At 49.6% G+C, this 20,580-nt stretch overlaps 1 protein-coding gene across 21 annotated transcripts in view; it reads right to left on the reverse strand.

The window, feature by feature from the left end:
• Window positions 1-665: 665 nt before the first annotated feature.
• Window positions 666-20,580, reverse strand: part of GPATCH8 (G-patch domain containing 8) — a 173,739-nt gene continuing 153,824 nt past the window's right edge. For all 21 annotated transcript variants that reach the window (XM_050334740.1, XM_050334735.1, XM_050334736.1 and 18 more), the window contains 4 exons: window positions 20,213-20,299; window positions 16,405-16,548; window positions 6,996-7,126; window positions 666-6,596 (listed from right to left, as the gene is read on the reverse strand). In XM_050334740.1, coding sequence (XP_050190697.1) covers window positions 2,777-6,596; window positions 6,996-7,126; window positions 16,405-16,548; window positions 20,213-20,299 — 4,182 coding nt within the window. In that variant the 3' untranslated portion in view covers window positions 666-2,776. The remainder of the gene's footprint in view (window positions 6,597-6,995; window positions 7,127-16,404; window positions 16,549-20,212; window positions 20,300-20,580) is intronic.

The following is a 20,580-nucleotide window of genomic DNA, read 5'->3' on the forward strand; positions in this document are numbered from 1 at the left end:
CCCGTGGGCTCAGCCTGGAGAAAAGGAGGCTCAGGGGGGACCTTCTGGCTCTGCAACTCCCTGACAGGAGGGGGGAGCCGGGGGGGGTCGGGCTCTGCTCCCAGAGAACAGGGACAGGAGGAGAGGGAATGGTCTCAAGGGAGATTTAGGTTGGATACAAGGGAAAACTTCTTCCCCAAAATGTTTGCCCAGCCCTGGCACAGCTACCCAGGGCAGGAGTGGAGTGCCCATCCCTGGAGGGATTTCAAAGCCCTGTGGATGTGGCAGCTGGGGACAGGGGTCAGTGGTGACCTTGGCAGTGCTGGGGGATGGTTGGACTCGATGACCTCAGAGGGCTTTTCCAATGCAAACAGTTCCATGATTGCAGGACAAGGCTGCAGCCCAGGTCAGGAACTGCTGAAGAGGAAGATGGAAAAAAGGGACACGAGGGCTGACAGATGCCCAACACCACAAGTTGCTGCTGGAGGAGTGTGGAGAAACCACACCATCCTCATGGGCAGGAGCTGCTGCCCTCCTCACCTTGCTTCTGGCCACTGTCATATGACACAGGAACAGGTATTTTCTCTTACAATCAAAATATTCCCATTAAAAGTATGACCCAAGCATCCCCTTCCATACTTTGAGAAAGCCACCTGACACAGCAGATCCAAGCCATCACATACCACCATCTTTTTTTTTTTTCCACAAATCATTGGTTTATTAGAAAGGTTTTTTTTTCCCTCATTTTACAGCATATATATATATTTATATATATATCTTATGTGACAAAGTTAAATACAGTCTGTTTATGCTCGTTAAGTAATGACAGGTTAATTATTTTTAGCGCTATCCTGGAAGTCCGAAAACAACCCCGGGATGGGGTTGGGCCCTACAAAGCTCAGCTCTGACAGTAACACTGAATTGTTGGGTATTTACAGGAAATTGAGTCCCTTTTTGTGACCCCTGTGTCACTCTGACCCGCTCCAATTTCTCGTTCACACAGTGAGGAAGTTCAGGGGGGTTTGATCCTTTGACTCTACGCTCCAGGAGGGGATAGGGAAGAGGATGAGGATGGAGAAGGGGACAGGGATGCCACTGCGTCCTCTCGGTGCCTGCTCTGAAATCCCACCCCACAGAGCCCCCCCAGGGTGCCCCAACCACTGTGACACGAGGGACCTGCACCTGCAGTGCCCATGTCAGCAAACCCCTGTGATGGGACAGGGAAGCTCCCACAGGCACTGCTGGGAAGAACTGGCAAATCCCTCACGGAATATTAAGTCAGGCAGCCCCAGCTCAGTGGGACCCTGTGCGTGGGGTGGGAACAGTCCCAAGCCTCTCCTGCACCAGGAGCCTGTGCACATCACTGCTTCAGAGGGAAAAGGAAAGAGGGAAAAAACCAAAAGGGGTATCTATACTCTGGGAAACACTCTGAATTCCTGCTGCTCCCCACGCTGCTCCAGTGACCATTCCTATGGTAGGGAGGAGAGCAGCACCTGCTGGAGTCACCACTGCCCCCACCCCCTCACTGTGCCCAAGTCTCACCTGTTGTTTTTTGTTGTTTTGTTTTTTTTTTTTTTTTCCTTCTGCAAAATTCTAAATGATTTTTTTTTTTTTTTTTTACATTTTATAGTACATAAAAACTTCAAAAATACATGAGCTTGGTAAAATATACATGCTTAGTTCGTTCTGCATCTAGCTGAAACTATAAATTGAACCTTTACAAGTGTCTTGGGGTCACCTACAGCAAACATATTTACACAGAAGCCACCAGAACAAGTACCACTAAGAACTGGCTGTAAAAAATATTATTGCGATATACTACAAATGTAACCTTTGATAGGAGCTACAAAAAGCAGCATCTTTGTTTACAGAGTTCAGTGCAATTCTTTACATTAAAAAAAAAAATCCTATAAATTAATAAGGAAACCATCAGTGTTACAGAGGAAAGAACATGCTTCACACCCCTGGCCGTGCTCCCCGTCCTCTGTATTTGCTTCAATTCCTAATGGGATTTTCCTTCTCTCTCCCATCCCAGTGCCTTTTTCCCAACACCACAGAAGATGGAAGTCAGAGTGATTTCTTTTTTTTCCCCCTCCCTTCCAGGAGAAGAGTGGTCAAAGCCCAGACCGGAATTCCCAACCCCAACGAGAACCTCTCTCCAGTCCGGGATGTGCAGGTGCGGTCCTGGCTCAGAATAGGGATGCAGGATGGGGAAGGATGGGAGCTCCGGGCACACACACAGCTCCTTCTCCTCTTTACTTCCACCTTTGCTTCTCACACCAAGAAAAAACCCACATGTGCAGTGACAGGAGCCGAGAAACCTCCTTTAAGGCCTGAAAAGCGAGGCCTCCTCGCCGGGATCCGCAGCCGACAGCTCCCGAATGTTCCATCGCCAATTACACAGCGGATTCAATCATGCTGACTATTTTAATTAGATGACCTCATTAAACGGATTTTGAGAGACCTATTAGTGTGGATGAGACCTCATTTATTATATACAAGGCGGCAGAAGGAAGATGACCGAGTGTAAGAATCCGGAGGGGAAGAAAAGAAGCCTTTCCAAGCCTGTCTCGCTGCTCTGCGGGTGAAATGGTTCTTCTGGAAGGTGCTGCGGCGTGCACGGAAGTGTCGGAGCGAGACATCCCCAGGAGTGGATATGGACAACGCTGCCGCCCAACCCTCGAGCCTCCGGCTTCTTTGGCTGCTCAAGAGCGAAAGGAAATGCTCAGGCCTCACCCCCCCGCTGGATCAAACTCCAACCCCTTCCCGAAACTCCGAGGTTCCTTCGTTCTGTCCTTCATGTGCCGTGGCTGGGTGGGTGCTGCAAGTCCTGTCCTGAGAAAATGGGGTGCAGCAGGGGGTGGAGGTGCAAGGCGGTGGCGGCGGCGGCGGCTGCGGGTCTCGGGGCGAGGAGGGTGGGGTAGAGAGCGTGAGGGACTGGGTGGAACGTGAAGGGGCCCGGGTGGATGGCGGAGGCCGGAATGATGTGGATGGGGTGGCTGGCCAGGAACGTGGCAGGGTGCCCCGGAATAATCGAGTGGGTCAGGTGGGATAAGGAGATGGGCGTCAGGTGGGGCTGGGGGATGTGGTGGACCTGAGCGAGGGGCTGCGGGTGGGGGTGTGGGTGGATGCCGATGGCGGCGGCGGCGGCGGCCGCGTGGTGCTGCAGGATGGCGTGCTGCACCGTGGTGATGGACGTGGCCGAGGCCGCCGCCGGCTGCTGGATGTGGATGGGCTGGAGCGCGGGCGCTGCCGGCGCCAGGGCCGCCGAGGCGGGGAAGGTCTTGACCTGCTTGGCCAGGAGCTGCTGCTGGATGTGCTGCTGGGCCGCCTGCTGCAGCTTGCTGTACTTCTCCATCTCCTCGGGGGTGAAGGTGATGGGCTGGCTCTCCAGTGGGGCCAGAGAGGAATCTTCTCCCCCTTCCCGATCCCCTTCCATGCTGGGCTCGCCGCTCTGAGGCACATAGCCAGGAAAGTGCTCGACGTCTGGAACTAAGGGCATCATGCTGGTTTCCACTGGGACCGGCTGGTTGCCCCCATCCATGGGTTCCAGCCCATCACCATCGCTCGGATCCGAGAGGAAGTTGTGTGACATCACCAGATCTCCGGAGCCAAAGCACTCGGGCAGTGCCGGCGCTTCCAGGGGAATCGATGGCATCTCCACGGCAGGTTCGTCGCGTTTCTGCTCGTCCAGGGGTTTGTCCTGAATGACCATCACCACATCTTCCAGGAGAGACTGCCCGTCCAGCTGACCCTCCTCCATGCCCTGGGAACCATCCTCAGCATCCGACAGCTCTTGCTCCTCGCCCCTCTCCAAGCCAGACTCCTCGTATCGTTTGGAGTTCGGTTTCCGCACCGTTGGCAGCTTCCCGATTAAGGGGAGAACCGGTTTGTTGCCTAAGGAAGGAGGAAGTTTCGGGCCAAAGTAGCCCTGGGGAGGATCTTTGAGCTTTATGCCCACCTTGTTTGCCCCCGCCAGCACCTCGTCAGCCACACAGGGCTTCTTCTCGACCTTCCTGGACTGAACCTTTTCCAAGAGCAGCTTTGCAGTGACAGAGTTTCTCTCCTCAGGACTACAGTCCCCTTCCGAGGCCCGCCCCGTGCCGGAGCCACTGCTGTTCTGGGAGAGGGAGCCAGATCCTTTCAGATCCTCTCCCTTGCCCTCCTCTTTCTTCAGTAGCGATCCTTCACCTCGGCCTGTCCGGAAATAGTGCGGGGATTGGGAGCGATAGATCTTGGACCTGATGAAGTCCCTCCGGCCAGACCTTCGCTCCTCGGGGCTCTCGTGGCCCCGTGAGCCCTTCCTTGACAGGGACCTCTGCGAGTGGCTCCGGGTGCTGCGGCTCCGGTCCCGGCTGTAGCTGCGGCTCCGCTTCCAGCTCCGACCCGTCACGCTCCGGCTCCTCCTCTTGCTCCGACTGCGGCTGCAGCTGCTGCTGCGGGTCCTGCCCCGGCTCCTCGATCTTGACCTGCCCCGAGGGTGAGTTCGGCTCCTGCTCCGGCTCCTGGACCTGCTCCTGCTCGAGCTGTAGTCGTCTTCCGACGAGGAGTATTTGCGCCGCTTCGAGCGGTGGTTCGAGCTGTTGTAGTCGGAGTCGTCCTCCGAGTCCTGGGAGCGCTTGGAGTGGCAGCGGGAGCGGTCGCTGTAGTCGCTGTAGCTGTCGTCGGAGTAGCTCCTGCGGCGGCTGTACCGGCTGTGCTCCGAGGAGGCCTCGGAGCTGCTGGAGTAGGACCTGTGTGAGGAGTGCCTGCGGGCGGAGCGGGAGCGGCTGCGGGAGTGCTCGCTGCCCGAGTCGTAGTCGTCGCTGTACTGGGAGGGGGATTTCTGCCGGCAGTGCTTCCCGTGGGAGCCCTCGTCGCTATCGTAGTCGCCGCTGCTCTGCCGGCTGCGGCGGCTGGGCCGGCCCTGGGGCACGGCCGGGCAGCGCCTCCTGGCAGCAGGGACCTGCTGCAGGTCAGCCTTGTGTTTCTTGCTGCCATGTTCTTGGCAGGAGTTACCCCCCTCCTCTTTTTTACCGCTGCTTCCCTCCTCGGCAGACAGGGATTTCCTCTGGGACTCCTGGGAGCACCGCTTTTTCTTCTGGAAGTGGCTGCAGTCTTCTGACAGTTCAGGTTTCAACGCCCGGTCCGACTCTGCTGAAAGGGAGGATTTGCCTTTTTTGTGCCTGTGCCTTTTCCGTTTCTTGGGTTTCTCTTCCCCCAGCTCAGCTTTCCGGCCCTTCTCCTCAGCTTCCTCCTTGTGTCTGCGTTTGTGTCTGCTGGACTTTTTGTGCTTCTTTTTCTTTTTGTGTTTATGGGACCTCCCCGATTTACTCTTCCCCGTTACGCTCTTACTGCTCTCCTCCCCCTCTCCCTTCCCCACGCTGCCCAGGCCAGACTCCTGCTTGCTCTGGGATTTGTTCTCTGTTTTCACAGCAGAACTGTTGCCTACACTGTCACCCTCCTTGGCTTTGCTCACCTCACCAGATTCTGTGCTCTGAGCGCTGTCTTTACAAAGTCCCCCTGGATCCTTGGATTTCTCTGCCCCTTTCCCTTTGGCATCTTTGTTGCGGGAGAGCTTGAAGTCGAAGTACAGGGGGTTACAGCTGTAGGACACAGAGGGCTCAGCTTTGGTGAATATGAGCAGCTCTGAAGGCCACTGCAGTGTCGTGCTCTCATCTTTACTCAGAACTGGGAAAAAAGGTCCTGTCGGGTGCTTTGGTCCCTCAGAGCCATCTCTGCAGCCCGAGGCAGGCGGAGCAGCTTCTTTAGCAGTGTCTGGTTCGGGGGGGTTGCTGTCTGGAAGGTGTTTGCTCTCCTCTGTACTTTCATTCTCCTGGATGTCCTTTGGCTCTGTCTTGACCTGCTGGGATGTGGTTTCAGTAGTACTCTGCTCCTTCTGCTGTGCCGTGCTCTCAGCAGCTTTCTCCGTGTGCTTCCCGGGTTTGGGTTTAGGGGAACTCCCCTTTTTCACTTCATTTGTGTTTTTTTTGTTCACATTTTCAGCTTCCATTTGTTCAGTTGACTTCATGAAAAGCAGGAATTGAAAATTGGGCTTCACTTTACAGTGGGCTGGGGGGATGTAGTGGTAGTACTCTGGTTCCACAGCCGTTGGTCCATCTTCTCTCCTCATCTTCTTCAGTTTTGATAAGGTGCTGGCCAGGGACCCACTGTCCTTGTCGTGCTGCTCATCATCCTCCTTGCCATCAGAATTGTTGGTGCCTTCGCCCTCCCCAGACTTCTGCAGGTTGCCAGCCTCTGAAGACCCCTTTTCATCCCCTTTTGCCCCATCTGCAGAACTGGACTCTTCCCCGTGGTCCTTGAAAACCGAAGCGATGGTCTCCAGCTTCACCGGGGTCTTCTTCGCGAAGGAAAACGACACCCCGATCTTCTGCAGAGGAGTCCCCAGAGAGCTCTTGATGCCAAAGCTGATGGCCTGTGCTGCCTGGGAGGGCACCTGGCTTGACATCACACCCTGCCCAGTGTTCAGGAAGCCTCTGTCCACAGTCATCTCTGTAGCCTGGCCAGAACTCGTCTGGACGAAGGAGCCGCTGTTGGCCGCGGAATCGTCATCATCTCCACCTTCCTCATCCACGGCCACCGTGGTGGTTCTGAACATGGGCCCACTTCCAGGAGCGCTGTGGGAACAGGGGAGAGAGAGAAAACAGCTCACTGGTGTCCATGTGCCTCTGGAGTGGGATTCATGCCTCAGCTGAGACAGTCCTACACAGTTCAAGTGTTCTTGCACCCACACGCATGGAAAAATAACATTATGCCACTTGGAGTTTTTAACAGTATTAACTAACTGAAAAAAACATATGGATGGATAAAGCACTTTGGGGATGCTCTGGATTATCAGTTTAGTGAATTCACTCCTACCAAAACCGCATTAGGCATGAGCCTAAATGTTACTGTGAAGCTTCACCTTTGGAACCTGTGCAGGATTCTGGAGCAGGAATGCCAGCACAGCACAAGGCTGCAGCCCTCCACCCTGCTCCAAGGGTGCTCCAAGGGTGCTTGGGACCACCCAAACTCACCACTCAGGCTGCCTCCTCTGCTCAGCCAGCTCGTGCAGGCGCCGGAGAGCCTTCTCCTGCTTCCTCTCATCCTTCCGCGACCTCGAGGAGACATTGCGAGCGAACTCCCTCTGCTTGAGATCTTTCAACCTCTGAGGCAAAAGAAAGCAGGGACAGATCAGATCAAAGCTGTTTGTGGTTTAGTCCAAGAGCATCTCTCTGCTGTAGCACTGGATATTACGGTGTCAAGCCCCTCCCCAGGGACATTTATTGAGCCAGGATGGAGCAACAGCATCTCAGCTCAACAAACCCAACGGAGCACAGCGCCATCCTCCCAGCAGCTAAAGGAAAACACGACCACTGATCACTTCTGGCTAGGACTTCACATCTGTGTACATCCCCTTCCAAACAACATTACTGCTTATCTTTAGCACGGACAACAAAGCCCACTTGGAAGCAACAAGCAAGTTCTGGAAGGAAAAGGTGGGGGGGAAAAAAAGGAGGATTGTTTATTTGCTGCTCTTGCAGGGTGCTTGGCAAACAGGGCATGACACGAGTCTGAGGAGCATGGGCCAAAGGACAGGAGGGATTAGCTGGTGCCAGAGTTACCCAGGAGTGACATCTGACAAAAGCAATGTACCAATTACATTGGAGAAGGAGCCAAAAAACCCCATGCAAATGATTCCGTAAGCAAATCAAGGATACAACATACACCACAACCAGTTACTTGCTTTCCTGACAGTAGTTCTGGGATGGTCTCTCAAGAAACAAACTACTCTAAATGCAGGAGGGTCTCTTGGGGTTGAGTACTTTGGGGGGGGGGGCAGAAGCACTGAGTTCCCCAAAAATCTTATCATGAGGGAATAAACCCAATCCCAAGGAATTTCAAACACCCTGACATCACTGAGGAAGTCCAGGTAGCCAATTCTAATAGAAAATAAACAGCCAAGACTTCAGAACGTTTTGGTAAGTCCTTGTCTTGGAGCACTAGAAGAGGCTGCTGGTTTTCCTTGGAATATATGTGGATATTCACAACACTTTTTAGACAGACCAGCCTAAAGGGACTCATTGTTCTTTTTGAGTGCACAATTCAAAACCCTTTCAGAAGGCCCAATTCCAGACTGCATCCTGTACTCAGCTTTTGAAAGAAGTTTCATGTTTTTCAGGCATTTCATGCAGGGCCTGAGAGACTGCTGGGACTCAGAGCAGGAGTCACTTTGGAACAATTCTCGTACAGGATGTACATAGCACTGGTGAATTCTAAATACTTCTGGCTGGCTGACTCTGCCTCTTTCCTGGAGCAGAGTCAGCCTGCCACACACAGGAACAGTGGATCTGGAAACCAACCCAAAGCTCAAATTAGAGGAATTAAGCTGGCCCAATGTAAAGAGAACATTGCTTTGTGAGAAAGGGGAAAACTGGACGAGACAGAGGAGGTTCTCTTACCTAATTGTATTTACTAAATGTGGTTGAGGTGCTACCAAAATCAGAGGGGAAGACACACAAAGAAGATACAGCTACAGACACCAGTAGAAAGAAACTCACTCTTGTGATCTGGGCTCCAAAATTAGAAGGGTTTGCTTTCAATACATCAGCTGAAAACGTCACATCACAAAGAAAAAAAGAAAGTAAAAATATAACAAGAGTGGAAGAGAGGAGGAGAAAAAAAAATAAAAAAAAATACAAGCAAGCATTACTAGATAGCTGTGGGTGTATGGTGCCAGCTACTCTACAGAGCAGGAGCGGAGCCAGCAGAGCTACAGGACCAGGATGGGGGTCTGGAGAGGGGGGACACAGACACGGACACGCACGGACACAGCAATGATCCCACCTGGAACAGCAGAGCTACTTTCACCAGGACAAGTAAAGGGCTCAAGGGTTTTGTGGTGTATGTTAAATGTTGAATTTTTTTTTTTCCAGGAGGGAGGAAAAAAAAGAAAAAAAGAAAAAAAACAAACAAACAAACCCCAATTAGATGGACTAAAGCAAGGCCATCGGCTTTTTCAGGCTGATTTCGAAAGCGTGGCTGAAACGCTCCGGGAAGTTACAGCCACCAACAGCTGACAAAACTATTTAATGGGGGCTGGTGCCAAGTCTCGAGATCACTCATCCATTTGGAAAAAAATACGAGCCAGCTATTTACACCAGACATGAACTGTGACCTTTTCCTTTCAAGAGGAAGGTGCCACGGTGCACTCAGAACCTCCCTCCAGCCCCCGATCACCTCCCGGGACAGAGGGGGTTCAGGGTTGTTGGGGATGATGCAGCTGCCCCCGAGCTCTCCTGCCTTCTCTACATGGCAATTTCAGTGCAAACAGAACTCAGTGCCCTTTTTTAAATGCTGACCTTTGTGTGTCTTTGCAGCCCCAACCTCTCTGAGCACTCAGGAATCAGAGGTGTGAGGTAAATGAACACCCCAACACCCACCACAGCAACTCCAGCTGCACCCAAACCTCTGCCCTGCAGGTGACAAACCACTGGCTGTGGTGGTGAGACTGCTGAGAACCTGTTGCTCCTCAAACTGGGGAAAAGTTGGTCTGGCTTTACACAGGACTAAGAGATCTCAAGGCTGAGTTTCTTTTTTGTCACACAGGAGCCAGAAGGAAGGAGGGTCTTGCCAGGGGAAGTACAAGGTAGAAAAGCTCCACAAATGCACCACGCCAGTTCCTTGGGAAGGTAAAATATGGAATGTAACACAGTTCAGCTTCTTTGACTGACCTAAAACAACGCACCTATCACTGGAAATGACTCCTCAAGTTTGCAAGAGACCTGCCTGGACTGCATTATCTTCCATATATGTACCCTGGGGTAGGTAAAAGGGGCACAACAGGAGCCCAGACTGCTCATCTGTAAAAAAACCTCAGGAATGGAACTCTGAAAATAGCCAGAACTTCTCCTGACTGGGGAGAAGCAATTCCAGGCCTGAAGCACAATTTTCCAGCACGAAGGGAGCACAGGGAGCTTCTCACACACTCCAGGCCTCAGCCTTCCCAGAAAGTCATCTGAACTAAACAGACACTTAAGCCAGGCTTACACTAAAGAAATTTCCACCTAATCCCAAGGCAAGTGTTCATTATTCCAATCCTCCCAAACCTCTAAATTCCTTTCTGGATTGCACCACGTGTTCGGGTGTGAGGGAGGCTGGACAGCCACACAACTGCCCCTTCCCCCCAGCACAGCAGAGAAATTTAAACAAGGATTTAACACAGCCACTCCATCATCCTTGGGCAGCTTCTCCCCTCCAAAAGGAGCCCTGGGAAACCACCTTTTTAGGCTGAATCCTGCCTTTTTTAAGTCTTCTCACAGTGCTGAGCAAGACTGTCATTTTTTTCAACAGGATTAGAGCCACCAACCTGCATTAAATCAAACACAGGCTCCGTGCTACTATAGGATTTCAAAATTAGGAGGCATTTTTTTGCTCCACAGGCAGTGTGTTTTCTGAGGAAGCAGAAGGTTTATCTAAGCAGCAAGCTGTAGGATGATAAGGACAATCAAGCCAAGGAATATTACTCTGCTGGTTTATTGCTTCAGGTGTCAAAGGGCCACACCAGTGACTGAGTGACCAGCACATCAGGACACAAATCACCAGCACTTTATATATAAAGTTTCTCCAGATTTCCACACTCTGGAAGCAGCTCTTCACTACCTCCAGCCTTCCTGTGTTTTATTAATAGCTGCCACCCCCCTCAGCTTTGTAACAAAGAAGAGTATTTTAAGTTTCCAACCTTGTTTCTAACAAAATCATCATCTCTACATTTCCACAGGAGTGCAAATGGAGCTCCTGAAGAGCAGGTTTGTTATCAAATCTGCAGCTACGTCCGCACTCCAGCACAAAGAGGCCACAGTGATGGATTATCTCCCGAGCCCTGAGTGGCTCAGGAGGGGCCAATTTGGCAAAAGCCACCATCACTTTACAATTCCCAGCAAATCAGCTTAAACCAGCTGCCCTGCAGCATCTCTGAAAAGCTCCAGAGCTCAGCACAGGCACAGCAAAACTGGGAAATAAAGGGGGGGGTGCAGGAACTGTTCTAACAGGAAACCCACAGATTCATCACAGAATGTCCTGAGCTGGAAGGGACCCCCAAGGATCATCGAGTCCATCTCCTGGCCCTGCAAAGGACACCCCAAAATCACACCCTGTGCCTGAGAGCGTTGTCCAAACACTCCCTGAGAGGCTTAGGGCCGTGAAACAACTCAGCACACACCAGATGTTGCTGGTGAGGTGGTCTCAGGTGAGACCTCCCCAGTACCCAGCTGGGGTGTGGAGCTTTACAGGTTCAGAACCAGCAGTAAATGGATCTTCTCAGCTGAGGTGACAAAGCCCTGCAGCACCACTGAACTGAGGCCCACTGGGGGACATTCCTGGCCCAAAACTGCAGAGCAGGAGGAGCTCATGTTATTCTCACAATACAAAAGCCAGACCTGAAGACCTGAGACTTTCCTGCCAAACCTTGTACTGAGGAGATGGTCAGACCTGATCCACGTACAGGGCTCGAGACAGGACTCCTGGGGCATCAGAGCCAACTCCTTCCCTGCTGTTGTTCTCAAGTCTGTGAATCCCCATTAAATAAAATCATCATCATAATAATAATGTACTTCTCATTCCATGCCAGCAGATTTCTGGCTTTCTGAACTTCTGATGTCTGCTTGATTCTTTGCCACAACAGCTTCTGGGAGTTAAGGACACCATGAGCTAAACACAAGCTCCAAGGATGGCAACCTTTATTGTTTTATCCAAGTGAGAACACAAGCCTGGCTTATCTTTGGTAATCAACATTCTTTGCACGCTCATTAATGAAGTGAAAAGGAGCAGAGAGGAAATGGCCTGCAAATGCTGCTTTATTGCATCTTAATTTCCTCTCTGACACCACACTTCCCACTTAGGAAAAAATATGATAATGTGACAGAGATGGCCCCATGACCCCTGCAGGAGCCTGGCAACCCTTGGAATCACACTGGAATCCCACTCCAGGCCTTGTATGCTGAGGGTTGGCTTTACTGAACATTCTCCATGTCCAAGGGCTCCTCTCCAAATGTGTTTGCCATCAGCGAATGAGCAGCTGAACAGCCAGAATTGGGTTAAGAAAAACTTCACAGAATGGTTTGGGTTGGAAGGGACCTTAAAAAACACCCAGTGCCACCCCCTGCCACGGGCAGGGACACCTTCCACCAGCCCAGGTTGCTCCAAGCCCCGTCCAACCTGGCCTTGGACACTTCCAGGGATCCAGGGGCAGCCACAGCTTCTTTGGGCAACCTGTGCCAGGGCCTGCCCACCCTCACAACAAACAATTCCTTCCTAATATCTAATCTAAACCTACTCCCTCCCAGTTTAAATCCACTCCTCCTTGGCCTGTCACTCCAGGCCCTTGTCCAAAGTCCCTCTCCAGCTCTTTTGGAGTCCCTTACAAGTCAATTGGTGGGATTTTTTGAGGATAAAGCATTTCTGAGGTAGAAGAATCTCCCATGAAACACCAAATACCTCAGAGATTCTCTCCTCAGTCTTCTGCACTCAAGCTGTGCCTGGTGGCCCAAGTTTTTGGAAAGCACAAGTCCAAGTCTCCCCAAACCAGGAGATTCAGGGTCTGGATTTAGAGTCGTCATCAACCCCAGCAGTGACTGTGTTGGTAATTTTGTTGTGCTTTAACAGATCCCTCCCCCTCAGCATTAGAAGCAAAGATGCAGATAATTAGGGCACAAAGAGAACTGTAGGTCTATAGTTTCAGTTTTTAGCTCCACCCTGTTTCCCCAAGAACTTCTTTATGGAAATACATTCCCTTTGTCCTTTAACAAAGAGAATCCATGCAGAATTAATCATCTACACATCCAAAAACACCACACATTTCAGGGGGGAAAAAAACTACATAAAAGCCTTCATTTCAGTCCTGGTTATGTTCTCCCAGGGGACCTGGCACAGGTTCACAGAGGAACACGTTTGTTTTTCACAGGGGAATGTTTTGATTCTGCTGGGTCAGTGACTCAGTAAACAGCTCAACCCCTCAGCAGGGACACGAGCAGGAAAGGAGTGCCTGGGTGTGAGATTCTGTAAGTTCTTGGCTTGTTAAAAAAAAAAAAACCCACCTCACAGTAAAGGCTGACTGGAAATGGTTCAAAAGTGACACCTCAGGTAATTCCAGCCCTAACACCTTTTGCAGGCTGCTCCAAGTGCTGGCAGCACATCCAGGTTTATTTGACAGGAATGCCCAGACTGGGTACAGCCCCAGGTAAGGGCACCCACCCTCATCTTCACACAAACCTAACAGGGAAGTTTCTCTCTTGATGTCAAAACCCCAAACCCAGTTCAGGGTCCACTTGCATCTAATGCCCTGAGCCCAGAGTGCTCCAGGACTGTGGGAGCTCCCAAGGATCAGGACAGAAAAGAAGCACAAAAAAAATCACAGAATCAAAGACTGGTTTGGGTTGGAAAAGACCTTAAAGCCCATCCAGTCCCACCCCTGCCATGGGCAGGGACACCTTCCATGCCCTGTCCAACCTGGCCTTGGACACTTCAGGGATACACACTGGGTCCATATTCACTACCCCAGCTCCTCACGAGCTGCAGAAGTTTTCTTCCAACATTTCCCACCTTTTTTCTGTACATTATTATTAATTATTACTCTGCTGACAGTTGTGACTGAAGTTCACCATCCGAGGCAGGACCCTTCATAACCTACCAGGCCTTTAGATCAAGATCTTACAGCTAAAAAACCCTCACCATTAAAGACATCAGCAGCTTTCCAAAGTACAAGAAGTTATGAGATCCATGGTTAAAGACTTTTCCAGTTGCTCAATGAAGGATCTGTGAGGGAACTGAGCTTATTGTCCCTCCTGCAGTGCCATCTGCACCCACTCCAGTTGCTTTTAGTCCCAAGAGGGACCAGAGGGTGACCAGAAGGTTACAGGTCTTTAAAACAGCTGCACTTCTCATCTCAGCTATCAAACTAATTTAGGAAAAAAAAAGCCAGAGAACAACATTGCACACCTCCAGCAGGATGGTTAAAATACAGCAACTGAGACAGGTCTGTGAGAATAAATGGAAGGTTGTTTTCCCCATGTAAGGAAATTCTGCCTTTTGGATGGAAACCTGGTGTTGAGGTTGATTCAGAGGGAGCCAAAATGCTCTAAAAAACCAGGATAGTCAGGAAAAGATGAGAATAAACCTCCCCTTTAATTGTTTGGTGTTGGCACAATTTTGGTGGGTCCAAAATTTCTCCGGTTGGGATCAATACACTTACCTATCATCCCTGTTTGGCAATAATCCTGAGTTCCTTCCTGGAATACAAGACAGTGTCTTTATAACTGGGGAGCAGAAAGGGATCTGAGGATGGAACATCTATTTACAGGGACAGCCTGTGGCTCGCTGCACCACAGAGGGATAAGCAAACACTTCAACGTCAGGGGATGTGGAACTAAAAATACTTAAAAGCAAAAATGATCCTGGGGAAATCAAGCCTAGAAAAAGGGAAAAACGAGCTCTGTTGCCTCAAAAATTACCACTGAAAAGACAAAATATTGCAGATAACATTATACCAAGCCAGGTTGCTGTAACTGTCTAAGATACTCTAACAGCTCATCTTTCCAAGAAAGCCAACTGAGTGGCCTACTTTACAGAAAACCTTCTGGTTTGCCTCAAAAACTTTGTGCTCCCCTTTCTGTAACCTTTCCTTCTTGTGCAAAAAGGCAAAATGTGAAACATCAACGTGCAACATATAAAAAGTACAGCTTGTTTTTAATTAAACTACCTTAAAATTTAGACTGGACACAGCAGTGAGATGATGTTACTTATGCAAATTCACCCTCATTATGTCTCTGGAGTTTCAAGTTCACTCCCTGAACACAGACCCAACAGGGTCACACACATTTCAGCCTCACACAAAGCTGGATAAGCAATTTTTTTCCCTAAGCAAAGCATGATTGCTTCTTTGCCTAAATCCCTCTGTAACTGGAAATTAATGCTGGGTGATGCAGCCACAGTTTGGAGGCTCATTTTCTCCAAAGCCTGCCTGAAGTGACCGCAGTGGATGGAATCATCCAAGAACACAATTCCTCTCAAAATAATCAGCAACCCCTAAACTCCTCCTGCTGATGAGAAGGTGTCCCCACCCTGTGTGTCTAGCAGACATTTTTCACTCAGGTCACTCCTGCTGATCATTCCTTTTATACCAATGAGGGCTGGTTGCTCCCACAGGTTTGTTTCTTCCTTCACAGCATCTCCAGATGCTTGAAAAGCTCTGGGCCTTGCCAGGCTCGTGTCAGTCCCCCATTTGTCACCGAGGGTTTGAACAGGAGTTGACATCATTACTCTGCATCAGCACGCTGAGAATGTGACACAAACAGGTCCTTCCACCTCCTGAATAAATGCAGGTCATTGCACTCGAGTTTCAGCCAAGCTGATGGGAACCTTCAGGTGAAGTTCACAGCTCTCAGGTGTCAGGACTGTGCCAAAACAGCCCTTTGCCCAGCACAAAGTGAATGAAGGGATTTCTGCCCTGAGTTCCACTAAACCAAACCTGGTCACAGCGAACTGCCCTGCCGTGAGAATTCTTGTTAAGACTCCCTTACAGAATCTACTTTGAATACTATCATCTCCTACTCTTAATCCACACACAAAAAAGTCTTAGTCTAATGCCATATTCCTGGTTTTAAGCTGTGCACTGTTTTTTTGCAAGCTCTAGTACTCTGCAGCACATCCTCCACGAGGTATCAGCATTTTAATGACTGTGTTGTTAGAATTTATGACTAGGAACAGCAAAACCCTCCTCTGAGCCATTCCAGCTCTGGATGAGCCCAACACTGCTGTCTGCTGTGCAGTTACATCTCATTTAGCAGCTTAAGTGGTCAAACAGACCAGGCTAAACACATGAACTTTTATTATTTACTGTGCAGTGTGAAATACCCTGTGAACACATCCCTACCTTGGGAACAAAGCCAGCTCCACACAGACTCTGAATCTGCCTTCTCCTGAGGGTTACAGTATTTGGGAAGTGCTCCTTTTTTAGGATTCCTTTGACACAGCCCATTATTTCCTAGTCTGTTTTCAGTAACTTGACAGAACACAGACTGAAGTACCAAAATACTCACACATGGTGTATCATCACTCCCCAAAGCTGCACTATGCTAAAAGCAAACTGGGAGCCATCCATATCCACATGTTCTATTCCCAGTTTAACAGCAGCCCATTCCTGCCTCCCTGGGTCTTTCAGAACTGGGGCTCCTTGATGCCAATCACAGATTGGGGTTTGGGGTTCTTCCTGTTGTTTTGGATTTTTAAAATGTATGGGGGGGTATAAAAATCTTACCCAGCAACATAAAACACCTATTCCTGGAGTTACAAGGAAAACAGATACAGCAGGGAAATTCCAAGTATTAACCACAGACAAGACCACCACGATGAACATCAGACTGGTGAGCTGTGCTATCAACACTTGGTTACCTGTTTGTGAGCGTGGTCATAGGAGTTTATGTGGTTGTCAAACTCCTGATGCTTCTGATACTGCTTGTCACAGAGTTCACAGTAGAAGTTTGCTCTGAGGTCTTCCAAAGCCTTGGCAATGGCCTTTTCTTTATCGACATAATCCTAAAAAATTAACAAAGAAATGCTTCTGTTAAACATCCTGCAAAACAGACTGCAAGATGAGGAGTTAGTCCTTCAAGGAGAAATGGTGTTTTAGAAAACTTAAAGAGTATATTGATGGTTATATTTATTACAGATTCATTCAGGTTGGAAAAGACCTCCCAAGACCCTGTGCCCCATCCCCACCTTGTCCCCCAGCCCAGAGCACTGAGTGCCACAGCCAGGCCTGCCTTGGACACCTCCAGGGGTGGGCACTCCAAACCTCCCTGGGCAGCCCCTGCCAGTGTCTGACCAACACTTCCAGGGAGAAATTCCTGCTGATGTCCCCCCTGCCCCTCCCCTGGCACAGCTGGAGCCGTTCCCTCTCCTCCTGTCCCTGTTCCCTGGGAGCAGAGCCCGAGCCCCCCCCGGCTCCCTCCTCCTGTCAGGGATTGCAGAGCCAGAAGGTCCCCCCTGAGCCTCCTTTTCTCCAGGCTGAGCCCCCCCAGCTCCCTCAGCTGCTCCTGCTGCTCCAGCCCCTTCCCAGCTCCGTTCCCTTCCCTGGACACGCTCCAGCCCCTCAAGGTCTTTCTTGTCATGAGGGGCCCAAAACTGAACCAAGGATTCGAGGTTCTTTTCCAGCTTTCCAGCCACTCTTCCCTCACTCAGGAGCACTCCATGGGGTTGTTGTGACCCAAGAGCAGGACCTGGCACTTGGCCTTGCTGAGCCCAGCTTACTGAGCTTTGCAAATTCACACGTGTGATTCCAGAACTCGGCAACACCACCGACTCCAGTTTCTTACACAAAGTATCACCTTGTCAGAGCACAGGTATCACTAAAACAGATTTAAAACAAGGCCTGCAGCGCTGACAGGGGAAGGCAGCTCTGCCTCAGGAGAGCCTGTGGGATTGTCTGTGCTCCAAGCAGAGCTTCAAAGCCTTGAGCTCACCCACAAACACACCAGCAGCATGTAAGATGCACAGACACACATCAAACCGAGGAGGATTCCTGCCTTTGGAACACAACTTCAAATGCTGGTGCTTCCTCCATTTTGAGTGCTAACAGCTGTCTGCTTGATCTTGGTTTGTGTGCCTGAATTCAGGAGGGAGGAACGCAGCTCCAGCTGGGAATCACTGCTCAGACACCCACGAGCCCAAGCCACTCCAGCAGATTCCCTGTCAATGAAACCTTCCCAGGAGCAAGGCTGTCCATCAGAGCCCAAACACAGGGATCACACTGGGCACAGGCAGCTGCATTTAAGGAGCTGGGGGGAGGAGACCACCTTTAAGGCTGCAGACAGGATTTGTCTCCTTATAATGCAAAGTTTTTATAGGTGAAAAACCAAACCTGCAGGATTAATAAAACACCACCACTCTGCACAAGCACTGGGGAAGAAGGTTTACCCTGAGGAGGTGGAAGCTTTCATACTGCTTCTTACTCAAAACCAGCTGCAAATGCTACATCCCAAAGCAGCACATCCCAAATAGCCACTTCCAACAGGCAATTCAACTGCAGTAAAGAGAACTACACAGAAAAATAGCCTAACATTAGAGGAAAAGCACTGAAGGGTTTAAGAGTTTCCATGTTCAATACAAACTTCTCCTGGGAAGCTTCCTTGCCCAGCAAGAGGAAGCAGCAAACATTTAAGAGAGATAAACTGTGCAAGGTTTTTTTTTTTCTTTTCAAGTTCGGATCTCGTTCAAGGCAATATGTTTTATCTCCCAGTTACCACATCAAAACTGCATTAGAAGAACATTACTGAGCATGTTTTATGTGATGCAAGATTTATGTAAAAAATTTCAACACCTGAGGAGGGGGTGAAAAAAAATATCTGAAAAATGCCTGTGCTAATGTTTGGGGTTGTTTTCAATTTAAAGCACTGTTCACCTCCTAAATAAAAGAGATGTATTGCAACTCCCTGCTTCCTTCTTGATGCCCTTGTTAAGAAGGGGGGAAAAAAAAATCAACAAATGTGGAGGTTTGAGCCTGAAGCAGGTCCCCAGGAAGACAAGAAAGGAAAGCAGAGCAGCGTGAGATCCACAGAACACCGAGGTTTAACGTTCCTCTCAATCCCAGAACAAGCCTCTTGCACCACGTGTAGGTTTTTTTTTTGAGCAAGCATCCTGTGGCTGAACAATGAAACTCAGCCATTTGATTGATCAGAAATCTATACAAAAGGAGGGAATTAAAGAACATTTATGGCTGCAGAGTTATCCCGAGCTCCTCTGAGGCTCCCTAACTGGCTAATCAGGATGCACAGTTACATAATGGCCTCCCGTGGAGCAACGCAAAAATAAGGACTGCAGAGATTTTTTTCACAGATTAATACCAAAATGCAAGGATGAAACATGATAATAAAAACCCACTGGAGCTGGGAGAGATTGCTGCTGCTGCTCCAGAGCTCCTGGAAAATGTCTGGGGCTGGATAAGGGCAGGGAGAGAAAAAAGAGTCTCAGAGCAATTCGGCTGCATTTGAAAAGAGAATTGCAAACTTTAAATCTTTAAACAGTTTGGGTTGGAAGGGACCTTAAAGACCATCCACTTCCACCCCCTGCTGTGGGCAGGGACACCTTCCACTAACCCAGGTTGATCCAAGCCCTGTCCAACCTGGCCTTGGACACTTCCAGGTGTGGGGAATTCACAGCTCTTCCGGGCACCCAAACACCTGCAAGTCACTGACTGAGCAAGTCAAGGGCTCAAAAAAATAGAAGAGGAAACGAGGCTATAAATTTTCATAGCTGAACAAACTGCCTGCAGAATTAACTGTTCAGCTGGGGAAATGGAATTTTAGATTTGCCAAGGTTATGTTTAATTTTAATGGAACTGAAACTGCTTTTCCATTATTTCTCGGAGAAATAAAATTTATGCAACTCTTGACACTTCATTTGGATGTCTCGGGTTCTTCCTCAACCCTGGTACTTCCCCAGTCTCAGGACAACTGAACAAGCAGGTTTTCCTAAAATCTGGTGGGCTGGGAAGAGGACAAGTGGATTAAAGGACCAGCAAAGACCAGGTCTCCACAGAGAACCTGGTTACAGCTAACCCAAGAATGCTCCAGCATGTCACACTCACTCCCAACACCACAGCTCATTTTTATCAGCCTCTGGTTTACAAAATAACCCCCCAGGTTTTGTAAACCCCATGGAAATACAGAATTATTATTTTTTTTTTAATGTTGGTTGAGCAATTCTTCCAAAGAACTACAGCCCTTTGATTTCTCCAAGCTGGAGCCATTTCCAACCTTTCCAAATTAAGCAGGATTTATGCAATAACGCACTGCTCACAGGACAACCCCTCCTCCCTCCCAGCCCCTTGAACACCTGCAGGTTTTGCACCAACAACGTGGCAGGTTCACTAGAAAAATCTGGTAGCCCTGGGCACAGGGAAGGAAATGTCCTGCTTACCACAAAACTGTTGTTTTTTTTCCAGAACAGCAGCAAAGCACACAGAGAAAGCCCTGCTGGTGTCCTGGAGCTCTTCAGCAGCTAAACAAACACCAAGGTTAATGCCAGGAAGTGAATAACCAGTTTGCTAAGATACAAATCATCTCAACGATGACAGAACCCAAGAACACTTCATTCCTGCCACCATCACTGCAGCCTAAGGAGAAGAAATCAGTGCCATCAGAACAAATCTTCTCCCAGTCAGCCCACAGACACTCTGATGTTGATGCCCCCCTTTCTGTACCTTGTATTTCTGCCTCAGCTCCTCAGTGTCTTCCTTCTCCACCTCCAGCACTCGCCTCCGCTCCGTGGCATCCTCGGCGTAGTCAAGCTTTTATTTCAAAAAAAAAAGAGAAAAAAAAAGAAAGAGAAGAGATGCAATTTGTCCCATAAATACTTTGCACTCCCACTGCCAGAATGCACAGCTTAAAAACGATGAGGTTTGAAACAGAACCTTTGCACGTTGTGCTTCGTTTCCTCTGTGCAAAACGGGTCGTTAATGCACATGAGGTGGAGGGTCCTGTCCATGCTTTGGTGAGGGGGGTAAATCAGAGCCCAGGGATTCTGGGGAGCATCCAGACCCCATAAACAGAGAGGAGAAGCGTTTGAGAA

Source organism: Myiozetetes cayanensis, unplaced genomic scaffold, assembly GCF_022539395.1.
Source record: "Myiozetetes cayanensis isolate MyiCay16 unplaced genomic scaffold, myiCay2020 scf58, whole genome shotgun sequence".
Lineage (NCBI taxonomy): Eukaryota > Metazoa > Chordata > Aves > Passeriformes > Tyrannidae > Myiozetetes > Myiozetetes cayanensis.